Source organism: Elgaria multicarinata, chromosome 1 (genome assembly GCF_023053635.1).
Source record: "Elgaria multicarinata webbii isolate HBS135686 ecotype San Diego chromosome 1, rElgMul1.1.pri, whole genome shotgun sequence".
NCBI classification, from domain to species: Eukaryota; Metazoa; Chordata; class Lepidosauria; order Squamata; family Anguidae; genus Elgaria; species Elgaria multicarinata.
The window spans coordinates 139,573,286-139,591,671 of NC_086171.1; the positions used below are offsets into that span (position 1 = coordinate 139,573,286).

An 18,386-nucleotide genomic window follows, 5' to 3' on the forward strand; every position below is an offset into this window, starting at 1 on the left:
GAAAGTGTGGGAACGCAGGGAAGGGGGCGGGCTTTTCCAGCCGGATAGCCTGCGCTCCCTCCTGCCCCATCTAGCTTTATCAGTTTAGCCTTGCAGAAGTGATGCTGCGGGCTTTTGAGCTGACGCCCTTCCAAGGTGCCATCGTATAGACACCCCCTTGGGATGGCACCTTAATTCACTGCTCCGACACAGGCAGCACAAATTCTTTGGCTGACCCGGCCAATGCTGCTCTGCGCCTGCAGAATATTGTTATCTCCTCCCTCCCTGCCCCAAATTAAACTGAGCCTCAAAGGCCATATTTTAATGGTTAATTGTTGGATGGCAGTGTAATAATCAGTATTATTATTATTTTTAGGATCTTTTGGCTGTTGGTTACGGGCAGTTCCGTTTTAAAGAGCAGAAGAAAGGCTTGGCTTGTTGCTGGTCACTGAAGAACCCCGTGGTAATATAATCAATGAGAAATACATTGACCTTTCCTCTATTTGTGATTTTAAGTGAATTCATATTCTTCATTATAAGATGCAGTAACAATTTACTAGCAGATTTCATTTTTCTGCTTCCTTAAGAAAATTATTATTATTATTATTATTATTATTATTATTATTATTATTATTATTTTATAAGATCACAGTTTGTTCATTCACAGCCTGCCCTTGTTTTTTGAATTAAGGCTGGCTTAAAATTCCCACTCCTATGTATGCTTGCTTAGAAGTAAATCCTACTGAGTTCAGTATGGCTCACTTTCAGGTGAGTGTGCATAAATATCAATTAACCAGGTTATAAATAGTCTTGTACTGCAGTCTATACTGCATAATATAGGCAGGAAACTAAAAATGGAAAAGTTCTATTTGTATTTGCTGTTATAATTAATGGAAAGGGTCCAGTCCTTTCCTTCTCTGAATCAAATAATTTGGGTAAGCTGTATCATATAATGAGTGTCCCATAATTGAATTCCATAATTCCAGGACATTGCTTTCCAGTTACCCTCTTGGAAGGTCCCTCTGCCTCATTTTTGGAGGTCCCCCACCCCAACACGTCACAGCTCACTCCATTCAGCAGGGTCTCCTGAATCTGTGTAGCATTTTCAGGGGTCTGGAGGGATGCCATGGGAAGGGGCCATCAGCGCAGTTGATCCAGCATAAATAGATCAACATAAATGGAGAGCCAGTGTAGTGCAGTGGTTAGAGGTTGGACTGGGACTCAGGAGATCTGGATTCTAATCCCCACTTGGCCATGAAGCTCACTGGGTGACCTTGGGCTAGTCACTGACTCTCAGCCTAACCTACCTCATAGGGTTGTTGTCAGGAGAAAATGAAGCAAGAGGACCATTTGAGAGCCACCATGGCTTCCTCGCAGGAAGAAAAAGGCAGGATATAAATGTAATAAATCTGGATCCAACCCTTCATATTTATTTTTGAATCAAGTCTATGTATGATTGCGATAAATTCAACAATATTGAGTTTGTAGCTTCTAACTCATTTAATGGAAAAAGAATAAATAAACATAGTAAAACTGTGCTGAAAATGTAGGCAACATTCATTAAAACCTGACAGGCTAACCCTTCCCCCCTTGCCACCTTAAAAACATTTCTAGGATCCCTCTCTGTCTATAATGTGTGAATGCTCTCTCCGTTGAAACAGGGGTATTTTTTTCTGTTCAGTGGCCAGAGCGTATCTACCATTGTTCTCATGGGGTAACTGCACTGGATTTCTCAGAAGCCAATCCAAACCTCCTAGCAGTTGGATTGTTCAACGGGACAATTGCAGTCTACAATGTCCAGTCCCATAACTCAACTTCCGTTTTAGATACCAGGTATGATAAAAAAAAAATAGTCTTGTCGGGCCACTTCCATGTCTTGTCCATGCCATTGTTAAAATCCTGTTGTGGGCTGGGCGTGGGGATATAGATTTGTAAGCAATGCCTAGGCATCCTATATCTGGGTCTATAGCACACACCCTTCCTAATCCCTCGTCTGTTCAGCCTTGGTTGTTCGGAAAACCTAGAGGATCCATTGGCATTGTCATGCCCTCCCCACTTTTCTGAGGTTTGAGCACTTCCAGGGATGTAGCGCTTACCCAGTTTCAGTTTCCTTTGGAAGGGGATCCTTGGAAGCACATGGCATGTTGTAATATTTGAATTCATTTACAAATATACAGGCTGAACATAGATGAAGGCAGACAGCTTAAACACACCAGTAGATAGTGGCCAAATCCACTTGCCCACACCAAATCTCCAGAGATGCAGCACTGCATCCTCTCATGTGTTAGCTTACAGGACCTCCCAATCCAGCTCTGTCTCTGACCGTCTTTTCCTTTTTCCTGGGTTTGTCTATACGGCTTGTTTACCCTGACCTAAATGCGCATATTCACATTTTAGGTTACATGACGCAGTCATCTATTCGCTGCAGCATCGGGTTTTTAACCCGATAATGCGTATCTTCACATTCGTGATTTACTGTGACTTTTAGATCATGTCCGAGTTTTCACTGCATTATGGCTATGTGTCTTTGGGGGAATTAAATCTGATTTTGACATGTGGGCGGAGTTTTGAGGGTAGAACAACGTGATTGGCCGATTTCCCAGTTTCGCACCAATCGGCTGCCTTGTTTGTTCACACTGATTTTAGTTTGAAGTCTCTCTGCGGAGCTCCACGGAGAAAGCTTCTTAGAACAAATTTCTGTATGTATTTATATATTTATTGCATTACTGTACCGCCCAATATGCAAAGCTCTCTGGGTGGTTCACAAAAACAAAGAGGGGGAAACGGGCAGCCAGACAAAGGAGACATGTTCTGCTGCCTCTTTCCTTTCCCTCTGCTGCCTCATTCCTTCACACACACACCCGCTCCCGGTTTGTCTGTCCCCGGCTATATATGAATTGCAGAGCTCCACATATAAAATTTATAGCATTCACTCCTCTCTCCTCCATAGCTTTGTACATGGGCTAATGCGACAATGCGCATGTGCGCATTTATAACTCACTATAAAAAAATAAATTCAGGAAATAAATCGCTGCTGCAGTGTGATGCTCTTTACCTACATTCGACTCAATGAAAAATTGGGTTTATATTTAATGAGGAGCAATCCCGTTGTCATATAGATAGTTTCTCTCTCTCTAATAGCCTGCAGTCTGTCCCCTTTGTTTTGTTTCAGAAACGCAGACCAAGATTATGGGCTTCTTTAGATTAAAGAGAAATCATGTTCGCTTACCAGCACTTTGTTTCTTGCTTCTCTTCTGCAATTGTAATGACCTGAATTACACAGGAGGAGAGAAGAAACCACGTAGTTTGTGATCGAAAACTTCCCAGTTCATATACTTGACTGGGATAGTGCCCTCTAGTGGGTGTTTTGAAGTGCAACTTTGGCTGTACATTTCAGAAGAATAGGGATATCCAAGATGGTTGGGTTGTTGTTTTTAAAGAGAATAACGGGGGAAGGAGTGGGAGACGCGCAGGACAGGAGGCTCACGTCATTGTCAAAATGACCTGCAAACTTCTATGAGTTAAATCACTCATTTAAAGAAGCCCTACATAATCCTTAGCTGGGTTGGGAGAAAGGCCTGCGTTTCAGGAGATATAAACACAGATCCTGGCTGTGTTTTTATATTGTATTTTATATTATGCCTTTATAGTGTTTGTTTTATATTTTGAATGGTTTCTATGGTTTTAATTTTTGTAAACTGCTCAGAGAGCTTCGGCTATTGGGCAGTACAAAAATGCAATAAATAAATAAATGTAAGGAGCAGAACCAGCTATGGAAAGCAGTCAGCTACTGATCTCCCTAACGAAAGACTTACCTGGCAACTTAAGTGAGTATCAGCAGTTCTTCTGGTTCCATTAATCCTCTCCTGTCCAAACCCCTAATCTTAGAACAACGTTGGGTCTGTTCACATGTAATGCTAAACCCTCGTGGATTAATTTCCTTGCGGGGCTTAGCGCACCGTGCTGGCCAACATTGTGAATATACAAGCAGTGGCAGCACACTCGTAGTTTGCCATGTTGTGCGAACCTGGCATGGTGGGTTGTTTGAGAGGAGGTAGACAGCCTTCAAATAACCCATAGCTTATTTTAGAGTGATTTGAAGGTTGTCTATCCCCTCAAACAACCCACAACACTTTATTTGCACAACATGGCAATCAGCCCCGACACACACACACACACACACACACACACACACACAGAGGTGCCATGCCAAAAGGCACTTCCCGGTGCCTGGCACAACATGACAGCCTCCACAGCTAGCCGTAATGCCATGTGAAGTGGGTCATTCTTCAGCTTCTTTTAGCATCTCTGTAACTAGGGGCATAGAGATTCTACTTTACACTTACATGGCATATAACTCTTCCTGTTTCAGGTAGATTTCCATAAGCTGCAGGCTCTCCACTATTGTTTCCTACATATGCTGCTTCCCTCCCACAATGCCCCCTTTTCCTTCGCAGTGTTATGTTTCACCTACTCTATGCATCCCGTGAATTTCTTTTTCAGTGAATCTCACGATAAACATTTAGGCCCTGTGTGGCAGCTGAAGTGGGTAGAGCAGGACAGGGGGACAACAGGAGAAGACAAAGGGGAGATACTGGTTTCCATTTCTGCAGATGGAAGAATAACCAAATGGTTTGTTCGGAAAGGATTAACCTGCACTGGTAAGTGTCATCACCTTACATAAAACCTCTTGAAATAATTAAAGTACTGACTGCTTTGATTGGACTCCAACTGTGCTTTTCTTATTTTATCGTTATTGGGCTTTTAAAAACAGTTTTCTTGTCTTTTTATTGGTAGCTGCTTTGGGTGCTCTTTGTAGAAAGGCAAGATATAGACAGAAGTAATATATAACTATGTTTAATAAGTTCAGGGATAGTGTAGACACTACAAGATGTACAACACAGGGCATTACACAGGCTGTGATCTAACTATGGCCATTTCTACACCTGCCTTTTTTCCAGGGATCATCCCGGGATCATCCCTGTGCATGCAAATGACACACGGGATCCCGGGAGCAGGCAGGGATGATCCCTTTATTTTCCTGGGATTATCCGTAGGTGCAGAAAGGGCCCAAGTGTGTGTAGAACAGTTGGGAATGAATGCACACAGCCCTCTTTAAAACGTTGAAATGCCACCGACCAGCTGTTGGTGAAGAGTGGGGACTGAATGTGCACAGTTCCAGCAGCTAGATTGGCAGAAGAATCCTTGTTCTCTGCCCTGACGTGTTGATTATTCACAGAAGACGAATGCCTGAATCCTTGTTCTCTGCTATTCAGAAACCTGCTTCCATGTTTGTATGAAGCAGTGCAGGACTGGAGCGATGCTGTGTTACTTTAACATAGGTAACCAGAAATGACAAGGATTCTTATACAATCTGCCTCCAATAGTAGACAACTGGAGATCATAGCAACCATGTGCTCTGTGGACGAGAAACAGTCTGTATGGTGCTCATAATTAAACTGGAGGTCTCAAATTCTATTTGCATTGTTTATCTAAACAGATCTGATGAAGCTGAAACGAACAGCCAGTGAAAAGAAAAAAGGAGTGGAAAAGAAAACTGAAGCCCTGATATCTCGACAAGCTCCAGGACTAGCCTTTGATTTTCATCCAAAGGTAAATTGATCTTTTGCAGTGATCTAGTTCACAGCAGCTGGGCCTAAATGTTCCGATAGTATTCGCGTACTTCATAGTAATCACCTTGCCCAGGAGAGTGAACAGCAAGAAAGCGCCTCTGCTTGTCTCTTCCTATTATTCAGTCCTAAACAAGCTTTTTAGCATAGCCTGTTAGATCTCCAGAGTAAGCAAGAGAAGTAATAACTTGGGCATCTTTTCACAGACTACAAAAAAATTCAGAATCCATCTAATGCTATAAAATGTATTAGTCTCTCCTAATATTTCCTGGGTACCAGATCGAAAGTTTCCTTTTAAGTTAACTATGGTGGTCACAGCTCTGAGTGGGTTTCATCAGCCACATATTTGGCAAGATTGAGTGCAAGAGCACCCAATCTGCTACAGCCATTCTCTGCCACAGCCATCTTAATCCACTGTAAGAGGAGAAGGAAAAGAAGAAATACAACGCAATACACTAACACGGCCAAGAAATGTCTAAATTGGAGGTGGCTTCATAGAGCACATATTTTTTCCTGTGTGCAGTGGCTTTCCAGCATAAGAACTCAGTCTGTCACATGCGCCTTCTTCTCGCCTTATGGTGTATACCAGCCTTCCCAAACCTGGAGCCCTCCAGACATTTTGGACTTCAACTCCCATCAGACCCAGCTAGTATGTAGTCCAAAACATCAGGAGTTCAAAACATCAGGATGGCACCAGGTCAGAGAAGCCTAGCATATACTGATATATACATTCTTTCCTGTATGAAGTTGTTCTCATGGAGGGTGGGGTGGGAGGCTCATGGCATGCATGAAATAGCCGTGAGCTTGAATGACTGGAAATGGAATATTTTACTAGCATCCAGTGGTTTTATATATTTTTTGATATAAAATATAGTTCTTGATACACAGTTCATTGGATCTCTGGTTTGAGAATTCCCCTACACTAGAGGCTAGTCCATGGGAGGGTAATTTGTGGTCCATCAAATGTTTTGGCCTACAACTCCCATCATCCCTTACCATTGGCTATCTTGGCTAGTGCTGATGGGTTCTGTAGGCCAAAGCATTTGGAAGGGCACAAGCTGCTCACCACTAGTCAAGTCTTACCAGAAAAATGGAGAAGCAAACCTGCCATCTTCCTGTAGTGAAAATTCTCAGAAAAATGCTGAAGGTGGACAAAGTCAAAGCTGATCATGGTAATTTGGTTTTGTTTTCAGGACACTAATATATACATGGCTGGAACTGAAGAAGGCTATATTCACAAATGCTTTTGTTCTTACAATGAGCAGTATCTGGAGACTTACAGAGGACACAAAGTGAGTGAAGTTAAACAACATTTGGTTGGACAGGCCTGATCCCTCTCTCCCACCCTAGACACACTCTCATGCTCCCCCAACCATATGGGAGCTGCTTATCCAGGAACAACTCTCCTACTGAGTTGGGGGAATATTTAAAAGACCCAATCATTGGTGCCAATTCCATGGGAAACACCAGTGTGATGGACACCCCGCCCCTGCCCCACGATTGGGTCGTTTAAACATTCATGATTAGAGTGGGATCAGTGTCAACTCAAGCAAGGGTGGATAGGTCTTCTGGATTGGACTGCTTCTTAATAATAAGTGCAAATAAAACATATAAGCGATTTTGTAAATTTTTATTCTAGCAGAATTTAAGATGAAAGTGCCAAGACTACTGCAGAGTTTCTGAGAACAATAGGTTAGAGACCTATACTGGATGGCCACCTTCAGCTCAGACAGCAATTTCTAGGTATCAAATGAACCCATCGTGTTGGGGGAAATCAATGACCAATGAACTGCAGAGTTCAGGAATGCTTTCTTGAATAGACATCAAAGTGTCTCAACTAGATGAGGATGACTCTGGACATGCTTATATACTCTCATAGGCCACAGCTAGACCTAAGGTTTATCCTGGGATCATCCAGGGTTCGCCCCTGCCTGAGCACTGGATCCCCTGTGTGTCACCTAGATGAACAGGTTTGACCTCTGGATGATCCAGTGATAAACCTTAGGTCTAGCTATGGCCATAGAGTCATAAGGTTGAAATGGACCTTGGAAATCATTTAGCCCAACTCCCTTGCTCAATGCTGGCTCTGCAATGCAGGATGCAGCTACGGCATCTCTGACAGATGGCCATCCAATCTCTGCTTAAATACCTCCAGCAAACAAGGTCACATCACTTCCCGAGGCAGTCTATTCCACTGCCAACAGTGACTATTTAACAGTATTATCAATGAACTCCTGAGTCTTTATGCAGACTTGAATGTCAAGTTGTCAAATATAAACAGAAATGGTCCTGCTCTGGGGCAAGATAAGACAGCCACCTAAGAGTAACGAGACTGGGACGTAGACAGATATGAACCTTGGAGCATAATCCACTAGGAGTTTCTCCTGCGCAAGTCCCATGGAAATGAGGAGTAACTGCAAAGTTGTCATATGTTATTGTAAAGCACCTTGATGCCAGAAATGGCGAGGCAGCGCTATAAAAATGCTTTAAATAAAATAAAATAAAATAAAATAAAATAAATAACTTTGACGTCAAGCAGCAGGCAGAGGTGCAAGACCTGATCCCAGATATCAAAGACTTGATCCCAGATATCAAAACTGAGGCTGCTATTCTGGAGACCCCTGAACCCAGACCCACAGAGGCAGCTTCTCTTGAGCCTGATGTCCTTGAGGAACTGAGCCCCACCATATCAGATATCTCTCAGTCCCAGTGCCTGCTCCCTAGCACCAAGCAGGAAAGCTTAGCTCCAGGTTTGTAGGCTACCCCTTGAAGGATCTCCACTCCTCAAGCAAGGGGTAGGGTCTGTGAGGGGTAGTCAGGGCCTAGTGAGACAGAAGGGCTCCGCTGGAGCTGAGACTCCATAGAAACAAGTTGCAATCCCAGAGATTTGTCCACGGTTCTGTGAACCTTATGTCCAACCCTCTTTAGATCAGGACCTGTGTCTGCAACAGGACTCACACTATCTGCGTATGGCTGAAGTCAATGGCTACCCTAATTGTGAGCATTGGGTTGTCCCCCACGAGAGTCCTAGTTTTCTTGAGTTCCCATCTGCAAATTGGACCTCCTGCCTCCCTGGTCATTTATTGGCTTTGCCTTCTCAAAGGGCTAATCTACACTTGCATCCCTTTTGCAACAGAAGAGGCATGCTCCAAAGGTCCCCTGCTTCCACGATTGCCCCTCATGGGACTGATCTGTACCACAATTAGAGGAGCGCCATTGTGGGAGCGCGTGTGCCCCGTTATGGTGGTTCTGCGTGTATATCGGTAGAAGTGGGCAGGGGTAGGCTACGGGGCTATTGTGGCTACGGGGCACAGGAGTTTTTTAAAAATTACTCACGAGGGATGCGCAGGAGTGTAGACACACAGCAACACATGAAGAGATAGGAACTCCGTTGAATGTGCGCTCCTGTGCAGAGATCTGTTTGTATTAAAAACACTTGGCAGTAAAACATGCTGATACCCATGCACACGTCCCTCAAAAGCTGTTTACAGAGCCCAGAACTCCCAGTGAACAGCATCAACCTTGCAAAGGGAAGGGGGGCACACCACAAACGTTCTTCAGAATGGAAGCAAGAGAGCTGGAAAAACCACAACAAAAGCAGTCAGGGATATTCCAGGAAAACTGCGAGGTGGAGCTGAGATCACTGCGGGAACAGGTGAACGCCATGTGGCCCATTAGTGAGGACTACGATAGAATCCTGGAATAAATGGCTGGTGTAGACTCTCCCTCAGACAGGGCAAACATCACTGTAGTACAGCACCCATTCATTCAAAGAGGATTGTGGAGGAGAATTTCCCAGTGGGTTGTGTCCCATTTAATTAGCAGTAAGAAATTGTGATTTGAATCGATAGAGCTTGGGCCAGTCATGTCTATCAGCCTCTTTAGTTGACTTAAAGTGCTGTAGTCTCAATGAACCTCGTGGCTATGATCTAAAGGAGAAAGATATCCATGTGAGGCACTGAGCAGAGTGCCCAAAGCCATGGCTTTCTCTGCAGTGCCCCATAGAACCATCACCTGCAGGAGAGGGAGGCCCATTGCCCAGGGAGGAGACAGTGCTTGCTGCTGCCGGTCTGCATCCTTGCTGCTGCTGCTGCCATCACCACCACCACCACCACTGCTCTTCACTGTGGACTTTCTGTCTGACAGACTGCCACTCCCTACAGGACCAGGCCCCCCGGTACTAAGCCAGCTGCTTGGGCAATTTCCACCATCCCGCCTCCCTTCCTGGGAGAGATATATAAGCTGGCTAGCTGAGGGGGCCTAGGAGAACCATCACCTGCAGGAGAGAGATGTTTTTTGTGGTTTAAAATTGTATGTTTCTGTGATTTTAATTTTTTGTATATTGTTTTTAAGTGTAAACTGCCCAGAGAGCATCAGGAAATTTTTGGGGCAAAAAGACAGATAGCACAGGTCTATTATAATAATAATAGTTAATAACAACAAGTGAAGAGCCGCTCTGCCCTTCAGTTCAAGAGGTGGCTTGCCTTGTCAGCTTGTACAAACTGCAGCAGCTCCTCTGGATGATGGCCAATAAGATTAATTTGGCTAAAGCTGTGGCATCCATCACATGCTGTTCAGAGAAGTTCAGTAAAATCTTGTTCGGACATTGCTTCAGTGCTGTAGCAGCAACATACTTCTGCACAAGTATTTTCAGTACTACCCTTGATCTTATGATATTTTGACATGTTAGTGGCTTTACAATGAAGCAATTTCAGAAGCATTTTTTTTTTTTTTTTACAAACAAGCAATCTCTCTCTCTCTCTCTCTCTCTCTCAGGGCCCGGTGTACAAAATAGCATGGAATCCTTTCAGTACAGAAGTGTTTCTAAGTTGTTCTGCTGACTGGAGTATTATGTTATGGCGCCAGGATTCAGTTCGCCCCATTTTGACTCTCAGTTCCACTACCAATGTTATTTACGATATAATGTGGTCTCCCAATTCAGCGTATGTGTTTGCAGCAGTGAATGAGACTAGAGTGGAAATCTGGGATCTTAGTGTAAGCACGTAAGTAAGAATGTTTCTCAAAGGTAATGGATGCAGCAAAATGCCCTGTACTGAGTTATTCTTGGAAATGGTGTGTCATCTTTGAAGGAGCACTCCACTATATTTCAAAGTATCATATTTAATTGACAATTGTGAAACAGATGGAAAGCCTTCCTGTTTGCTGAGCAGTTATCCCAGTGCAGAGAGCATTTCCATCAGTCTCAGTCAAAGCCTGGCTGCCACCACCCTGTCTGAAGGAGAGCTAGATGGGATGGCCAGAACTTCCATGATATTAGCAGTCACAGCTAATTCTAGAGATGGAAGCAGAAGGGAAAGCCAGTCACCAAAGAGAATGTGGACATTGTGGAAAGGGTGCAGGCTGTGGTCAGAGAAGTGCTTGTTCAGTCATTAATAGTGGGAAGAAGAAGGGCATCCATCATAGAGTGTTATCACACGAGGGAAAATCATGTTTCCTTATTTACGCTTCCCCGCCCCCGCTTTTGTCTTTCATTACTTCCTCTTTCTGCCCGGAGGGGAAAGAGGAAGTAAACAAAGACCACGTGGCCCATTCAGGGGCCATTTTTATTGCACTGCTTTTCCTGCACACAGCAGGGGATTGCACCACATTCCATTTTTAAAAAATCAGATTAAAAATGGTCTATTTTGCTATGGAAAAATGAGTGGAAGGAGTGGGAGGCAGACAACGTTACCTAAAGGACACGTGCACATCTGTAAATGGGCAGCGGCTCATCTGATAAACCTCAAAGTATGGCTGGAAGTGGAAGTACATTTGTGGTAGCTGCTGAAAACAGCAGCCCCTTGCCCCCATCTCCTTTGCTCTGTAATAGGTAGTAAAACAAAACACCAGGGGGAGATGTCTTTGCACTCCACATTTCCCTGTCCCTTGTCCACATTATAGTCTGCCACTTGCAGGATGAGGAGACACTAGAGCACAGTGATATCACGTTGCACAGTTTTTCTTACTAGACATTACCAGGGAGCGGGAGGAATGGTTATGGTAGCAATTCTATGTTTGAAATAACATCTAGCTCCCACTTGTGAAAAAGTGATCGAGCAAACAGTAGCAGTCCCTGTTGCCCATTCCCAATCCTATGCAGACATTGGGAGCCTTGATTCCCTCAGCTAACCATTGGAAATAGCCGCTCAGCCTGTCCATCCATGAAGCCCATCTTCTAACATGAAGTGACAAGCAGAACAATGCTGGAGTGTCAGGCCCAAACTAACTGTTCTTGTAATCATGCATATTCTGCTGTAAGTGGGTGTGGCCCCAATTGAGATCAGGACCACATTGCTCTGGGAGCGGGGGATAAACCTTCCCACCCACCCATTTTTGTTATGAAATTCCCACCCCATATACACAGAAGGGGGTTATAAAAAGAAAAGTCTTCATTGTAGACAACCGTGACTTTTTTCTTTTCTTTTTTTAATCCCTGTATGTGTGGGGGTGGGAGTGGAATTTCAATATAAAAATAGGGTGGGGGAGTTTAACACACACATACACACACACACACACACACACACACACACACACACACACAGAGAGAGAGTATCATAGGCCCAATCCAAATTGGGATTGTTCACATACATGGGAGTAAAAAAGATAACTGTACCATGCATGGCTTCACTAGTTGTGATTACTGGGGCAGTTAATTTGACCCTTGAACATTTATCTAATGTTATTCATTATGCTGTCCCCTGAGTTTAATGCTGCTGCATACACTAGTTTCACTAGAAGATATGGAGATTACTGTTGGAGATACCGCTATCTATCCAGATGATATCCATCCTAGAGTGCTTAAAGAACTCAAATGTGAAATGATCTTCTAAGAAAAATATAGAATAAGTCTCTAAAATCAATCTCTGTACCAGAGGACTGGAAAAAGGTCAATGTAAGAGCAATGTTCAACAAGTTATATGGAGGGGATCTGGAAAATTACAGTCCAGTTAGCTCAACATCTGGTGGAAAGCATTATTGAAGATAAAGTATATAGAAAGACAAGTCCTACTGAAAAAGAATCAACATTGATTCTGCAAAGCTACGTCCTGACTCACTAACCTTTTAGAGGTAATTTGATTAGACATTGTTTACTTGGACTTTCAAAAGTCCCTGATCAAAGACTCCTGGGCAAACTTAGCAGTCATGAAATAAGAGGAGAGGTCCTCTTATGGATTGGTAACTGGTTAAAGAACAGAAAGCAAAGAGTAGGAATAAATGGTCAATTCTTACAATGGAGGGATGTCAACAGTGGGATCCCATAAGGAGCTCTTTTGGAACTGGGGCTTTTTATCTTGTTCATATATGATCTGGAATTAGGAATGACCAGTGAAGTAGTGATATTTACTGATTATATTAAAGTATTTAGGGTAGTTAAAACAAAAAGAGATTGATAAGAACTTCAGAAGAGGGAATGGGCATTAAAATGGCAAATGTAGTTCAAGGTAAGCAAGTGTAAAGTGATGCATGTTGGGGCAGAAAAATCTCAACTTCATGTATACACTGATCCAAGCTGGTGGTGACTGACTGAGAAAGAGATCTTGGGCTTGTGGTAGATAGCTCAATTAAAATTCGACCTAGTGTGTGGCTGCTGTGAAAAAGGCAAGTTTCATGTTGGGTATAATTAGTAGAGGAATTCAGAATAAAACTGCCAGAATCATATTGCCATTATACATATCTATGCTGTGACCACTCATGGAATTCTGTGTGCAGTTCTGATCACCACACCTCAAAAAGGATATTGTAGAGTCTGAAAAGGAACGGAAAAGAGCAACAAAAATGGTCAAGAAGTTGGAGCAACTCCCTTACGAGGAAAGATTACAATGCCAAGGACTGTTTAGCTTAGAAAAAAGGCGAGCATGAGGAGACATGAGAGTATGCAAAAGTAGGCACAATATGGAGACAGTGGATAATAGTACTATCATAATAATATTAGAACCCAGGATCATCCCATGAAGCTGAGCAGTGGAAGATTCAGGAGAGATAAAAGGAAGTCCTTCTTCACTTAGCACATAGTTAAACTATGGTGTTGGCTACCACAAGATGTAGGGATGGCCACCAACTTGGATGGCTTTAAAAGAAGATTACGCAGATTCATGGAGGATAAGGCTATCAATCACTGCTAGTCATGATGGCTATATATTACCTCCAGTATTGGAAGCAGTACACGTCTGTATGCGAGCTGCTGGAGAACATGAGTGGGAGGGTGCTATTGCACTCATATCCTGTTTGTGGGCTTCCCATAGGCATCTGATTGGCCACTGTGGGAACAGAATGCTGGCCTAGATAGGTCTTTGGATTGATTCAGCATGGCTCTTCTTATGTTTTAATGGGATGCTCCAAGCGGCACTACAGCTCTGGTTATATGTTATATATCTTATTGTTTTGTATGCAGATTAGATCCCCTGATTGTGAATCCTGCCACTGGAAATGTGAAATTCACAACAGTACTTTTTGCTAAAAATGCAGATTGTATTCTGATTGGAGACAGTGATGGATCAGTCACCGTGTATGCACTAAGAGATATGATTGCCTTGGACAGAAAGAAGGTAAGTTTCACCGCATTAAAGGGGAAATTAATTTAACCTCATAGATCCCTGCAAAGAGCTGATGCACTCGCAACTGGTGCAAGCTAGTCCCTTAGCTGGCAGCCTTTGACCTGTTTAGACACTGGGCCTATGGCCACAGTGTTGTATCACACCTGACTCACAGTGTCATTGTGCACTGTGGATGTGGTAGCAGTGCATTGAGACCATTCAGGAATGAGGTCAGAACAATATCCAGAGGTCAGCCATGTGAGGCAATTGTAGCAAATACAGCAAAGAGTCTTGTGACATCTTAAAGATTAACAAATTTATTCTGGCATAAGTTTTCGTATTGCCCATTTCATCAGATACATTGCACATAGAGCGTTAGGGAGAGTTTCAAATTTATAATGACTGGATTTGGATAATACCTTGGTATTATCCAAATCCAGTCATTATAAATTGACTTATTTTACCCATGACAAGGCTCAGCAACCACAGGTGACATGTTGAATTAGCACAACCTTAAAACAGGTCTTGGGTTATCAAGGATTTATTTATTATTTATTTATTTAGAATATTTATATACCGCTCCCCATTGAAAAATTTCGGAGCAGTGAACAAGGTAAAATGAAAATAAAAACAGAATAAATCAGTTAAAACAAAATTAAAAAAGAAGCAAAAACAGAAATCCAAGACTGCATGTTAAAGAAAGGCTTCTTGGAATAAAGATGTTTTCAGGAAGCGCCGAAAGGAGTACAAATTGGTGCCTGCCTGACCTCCAGAGGCAGGGAATTCCACAGGAGGGGAGCCACCACGCTGAAGGCTCTTCCCCTGGTGGACTCCAATCGGATTGCATGACATGACAACCCCCAAGAGGGATTGCATATTTAAAATAGCAGCCACCTGAATCCCACACCCACCCACAGCCTTACCATGGGCTAAATAACCCATATGGGGGCGGGGGCATTGGGAATTATAAACAGTAAGGTCAGAAGGAAATTGAATGCAGAAAGTACTGACAGTGACAATCACATTATTTACATTAGTCATTCTTTGTTTTTGCCTAATAACCTGAAGGCATGTTAGGAAAGCACCATGCACAAGGACTAATCATTCTTGAATGGTGCTGCTTGAACAAAGTCTCAGCTGTAGTGTTGTCTCAATGCAGAAGACACGTGTTTTTGATTTTATTCATCTACATATATAAGTAGTGTTTCTATAAAACATGCAGTTTTATGATGAAGACACAGCTTGGTGAGGAGGAAGTCTGTTTGTAAGGCACAACTTGAAAATGCAGATTTTTTGAGTTGATTGAGCAATAAGGACCATTATGATCGCTGCCACTGTGCATTAGCATATCAAAACAAACTTTACCGATGGATAGTGTTGTTTTCTAGTGTTGAATGTTCCTAAATGCAAAAAAACTCTGGAGAAGTTTATAGTATATAATAATGTGTTCAGAGTGCTGGTGCTCAACACAAGATTCATTAACGCGACAAGTGACACTAAGGTTGTAATCCTATACTCTTTGTTTAGGAACAAGTCTCATTGAACTCAGTAGGTCTTACTTTTGAGTATAGGATTTCAGGACATAAATTATTTCTGATGTGAAAGTGGCAGTTGTTAATACTATCAACATGAGAAGAAAACAAACATTTTAAAGTCAGATATACATTCTACTCAATTTGATGTTTACATTCAGTTTACAAATAAGGGAAATGCAAAAATTGCAGCCTTGAAATATTTTTGCTGACCTGTAAGGCTACAATTTTATACTAATTTTACTTAAAAGTAAGCCCTAGTGAAATCAGTGGAGCTTACTTTCGAGCGATTTTAAGGGCAATGCCATTTTAATGATAACGTAATATTTGAATTTATGCCTTGTGATTGCATACGGTTCCATCTTAAGCACTCTTGTGCTATGACAGCCACATTTAGGATTCGGCTGCTCATCTCTGTGCAGTTTATTGTGGATAATTAAAACACAATACTAGATAGCACAAGGGATAGCTTGGCCATGGTGGTACAGGCATTGGTAACCTCAAGATTGGATTACTGCAATGCGCTCTATGTGGGGCTGCCTTTGAAGCTGCTCCGGAAGCTGGAGCTAGTGCAGAATGCTGCAGCTCGGCTGTTGTCTGGAGCTGCCCCTTTCCAGCATGTAACTCCTCTGCTGAGGGAACTGCACTGGCTGCCTATTCACTACCAGGCCAGGTTTAAGGTTCTTGTACTTGTGTACTTGTGTCCTAAACAACTTGGGAACAGGATACCTGAGACAGCGCCTTCTCCCCTACCAACCTGCCCGGTCACTGAGGTCATCCAAGGGCCTGCTCCTGGTGGTTCCACATAGATCCATCCTCTGATTGGAGTCCACCAGGGAAAGAGCCTTCAGCGTGGTGGCTCTCCTCTTGTGGAATTCCCTGCCTCTGGAGGTCAGGCAGGTGCCAACTTTGTACTCCTTTTGGGGCCTCCTGAAAACATCATTATTCCAGGAAGCCTTTCCTTAATGTCCAGCCATGAGTCACTGTATTTTCTTCTTTTAAAATCTGTTCTTAAGTGTCTTATTCTGTTTTTATTTTCATTTTATGTTGTACACCGCTCCGAAATTTACAATGGGGAGCGGTATATAAATATTGTAAATTAATAATAACAAATAAGATCATGATATTGTAAGTTCACATTAGCAATATAATAGCAATTATGTGTTGTTGTCTTCTCCAGGGCTTCCCCCAGTTATAGTCAGTTCAATAAACATGCTCTTCTTGGTTTTAATAACTTGGTTTTAAATTATTGTTTCTTAATGTCCTTTTCTCTTTTTCAGGTGGATGTTTTGAATGATTTGATTGGCTCTAATCTAATCAGCCCATAGTTAATTTTCACAGTAAAAAAAGGAAGTGATACCAGACATTTAATTATGCAGCACAGAAAAATGTAAATATTGAATGTGTGTATTTATATATATGGAAATAAATCTATTGGTGATCTTTTTGAAACTCCCTAGATGTCTGTGTGGAAAGTATCAATCATTATGCACTTAAAATGAGAAACTGATTCAGTCATACTATCAGTGTACTCTGCACAGCATGAAATGTGCCAAAGACTGTCCAGAAGGTGGAAACTAAACTTTTAATTATGCTCTGGGTTATGGAATGCTTCTGTAGGCACTATGGTATCATTTCAGAAGTTACTGGGGAAAATTGATAATTTAGACAAGAGTTATCCAAATTTTATTCCAGCTATCAGGTTGACAGAAACCTGCTAATACCAGAAGTAGAGAGAAAAGCAATCTTTGCTGATCCCTCCTGCCCTCAAAGCTCTCTATGCCCCTGAAAATCTGGTTGGGGGACCCTCCAGGGCAGGAGCACAGGGGAATGCAGACTGCAGACTCCAGGGGGAAACGGTGGTCTCCCTTTCCTCCAGCAGGGAACCTCCACTGGATCGCAGTCTGTTCTGTAAATGGAAGGAGCTCTTCTGTTCACAATAATAATAGCTGGTCCAGATCCAACCCTCTGCATCTAAACTTAACAAATGCTCCAACTCGATTCAAAAGATGTATTTGAAAGGTCTGCTTTAATTAATTAATTAATTAATTACATTTATATCCCGGCTTTTTTCCTCCAAGGAACCCAAGGTAGTGTACATAATCCTCCTCCTCTCCATTTTATCCTCACAACAACAATCCTGTGAGGTAGGTTGGGCTGACAGTCTGTGACTGTCCCAAAGTCACCCAGTGGGTTTCCATGGCCGAGTGGAGACTAGAACCTGGCTCGCCCAACTTTACAGTCCTGGAGAGTTGTCACACTTAAGCATTATATTTTTTAAACTATGTTAACATTGGCTTCAACAGCTTGCCAGCAAGTGTTGAATGTTTAAACAGATCAAAATTATAGACCATTAAGGGCATTAACATTTATACCCATGTGCACTTTGCATTTTTATGAAGAAATTATAGACAAATCTATTTCCTCTCTAAGGATGATATCCATTAGAGTGAGTAGTATGTTAATCATTATCCAAAAAAAGTGAAAAAATGACATGTCCTTTCTTTTAATGAGCTGAAATAGTTTACATATTGGTTTTACTGAAGAACTGAATGATCTTTCCAATGCTTTTGTAACCAACAATATATCTTACTATGTAGCGAGGTAAATATTAGTCAAACCGTTATTTCTTGATCCTGGAGAACATGGGTTACACTAGGAATCAATAGGAGTCTTTGTAGAATATCTACTAGTTATTTTGAAGTGTTAAT

General features: G+C 42.4%; 1 protein-coding gene across 1 annotated transcript in view; it reads left to right on the top strand.

The window, feature by feature from the left end:
* DNAI4 (dynein axonemal intermediate chain 4) overlaps nucleotides 1–17,027 on the top strand; it is a 35,226-nt gene extending 18,199 nt beyond the window's left edge. The window contains exons 10-17 of the mRNA XM_063118077.1: nucleotides 356–442; nucleotides 1,661–1,812; nucleotides 4,483–4,640; nucleotides 5,480–5,592; nucleotides 6,803–6,901; nucleotides 10,386–10,612; nucleotides 14,002–14,155; nucleotides 16,956–17,027. Of these exons, the coding sequence (XP_062974147.1) occupies nucleotides 356–442; nucleotides 1,661–1,812; nucleotides 4,483–4,640; nucleotides 5,480–5,592; nucleotides 6,803–6,901; nucleotides 10,386–10,612; nucleotides 14,002–14,155; nucleotides 16,956–17,003 (1,038 nt within the window). The 3' untranslated portion in view covers nucleotides 17,004–17,027. The remainder of the gene's footprint in view (nucleotides 1–355; nucleotides 443–1,660; nucleotides 1,813–4,482; nucleotides 4,641–5,479; nucleotides 5,593–6,802; nucleotides 6,902–10,385; nucleotides 10,613–14,001; nucleotides 14,156–16,955) is intronic.
* Nucleotides 17,028–18,386: the final 1,359 nt, after the last annotated feature.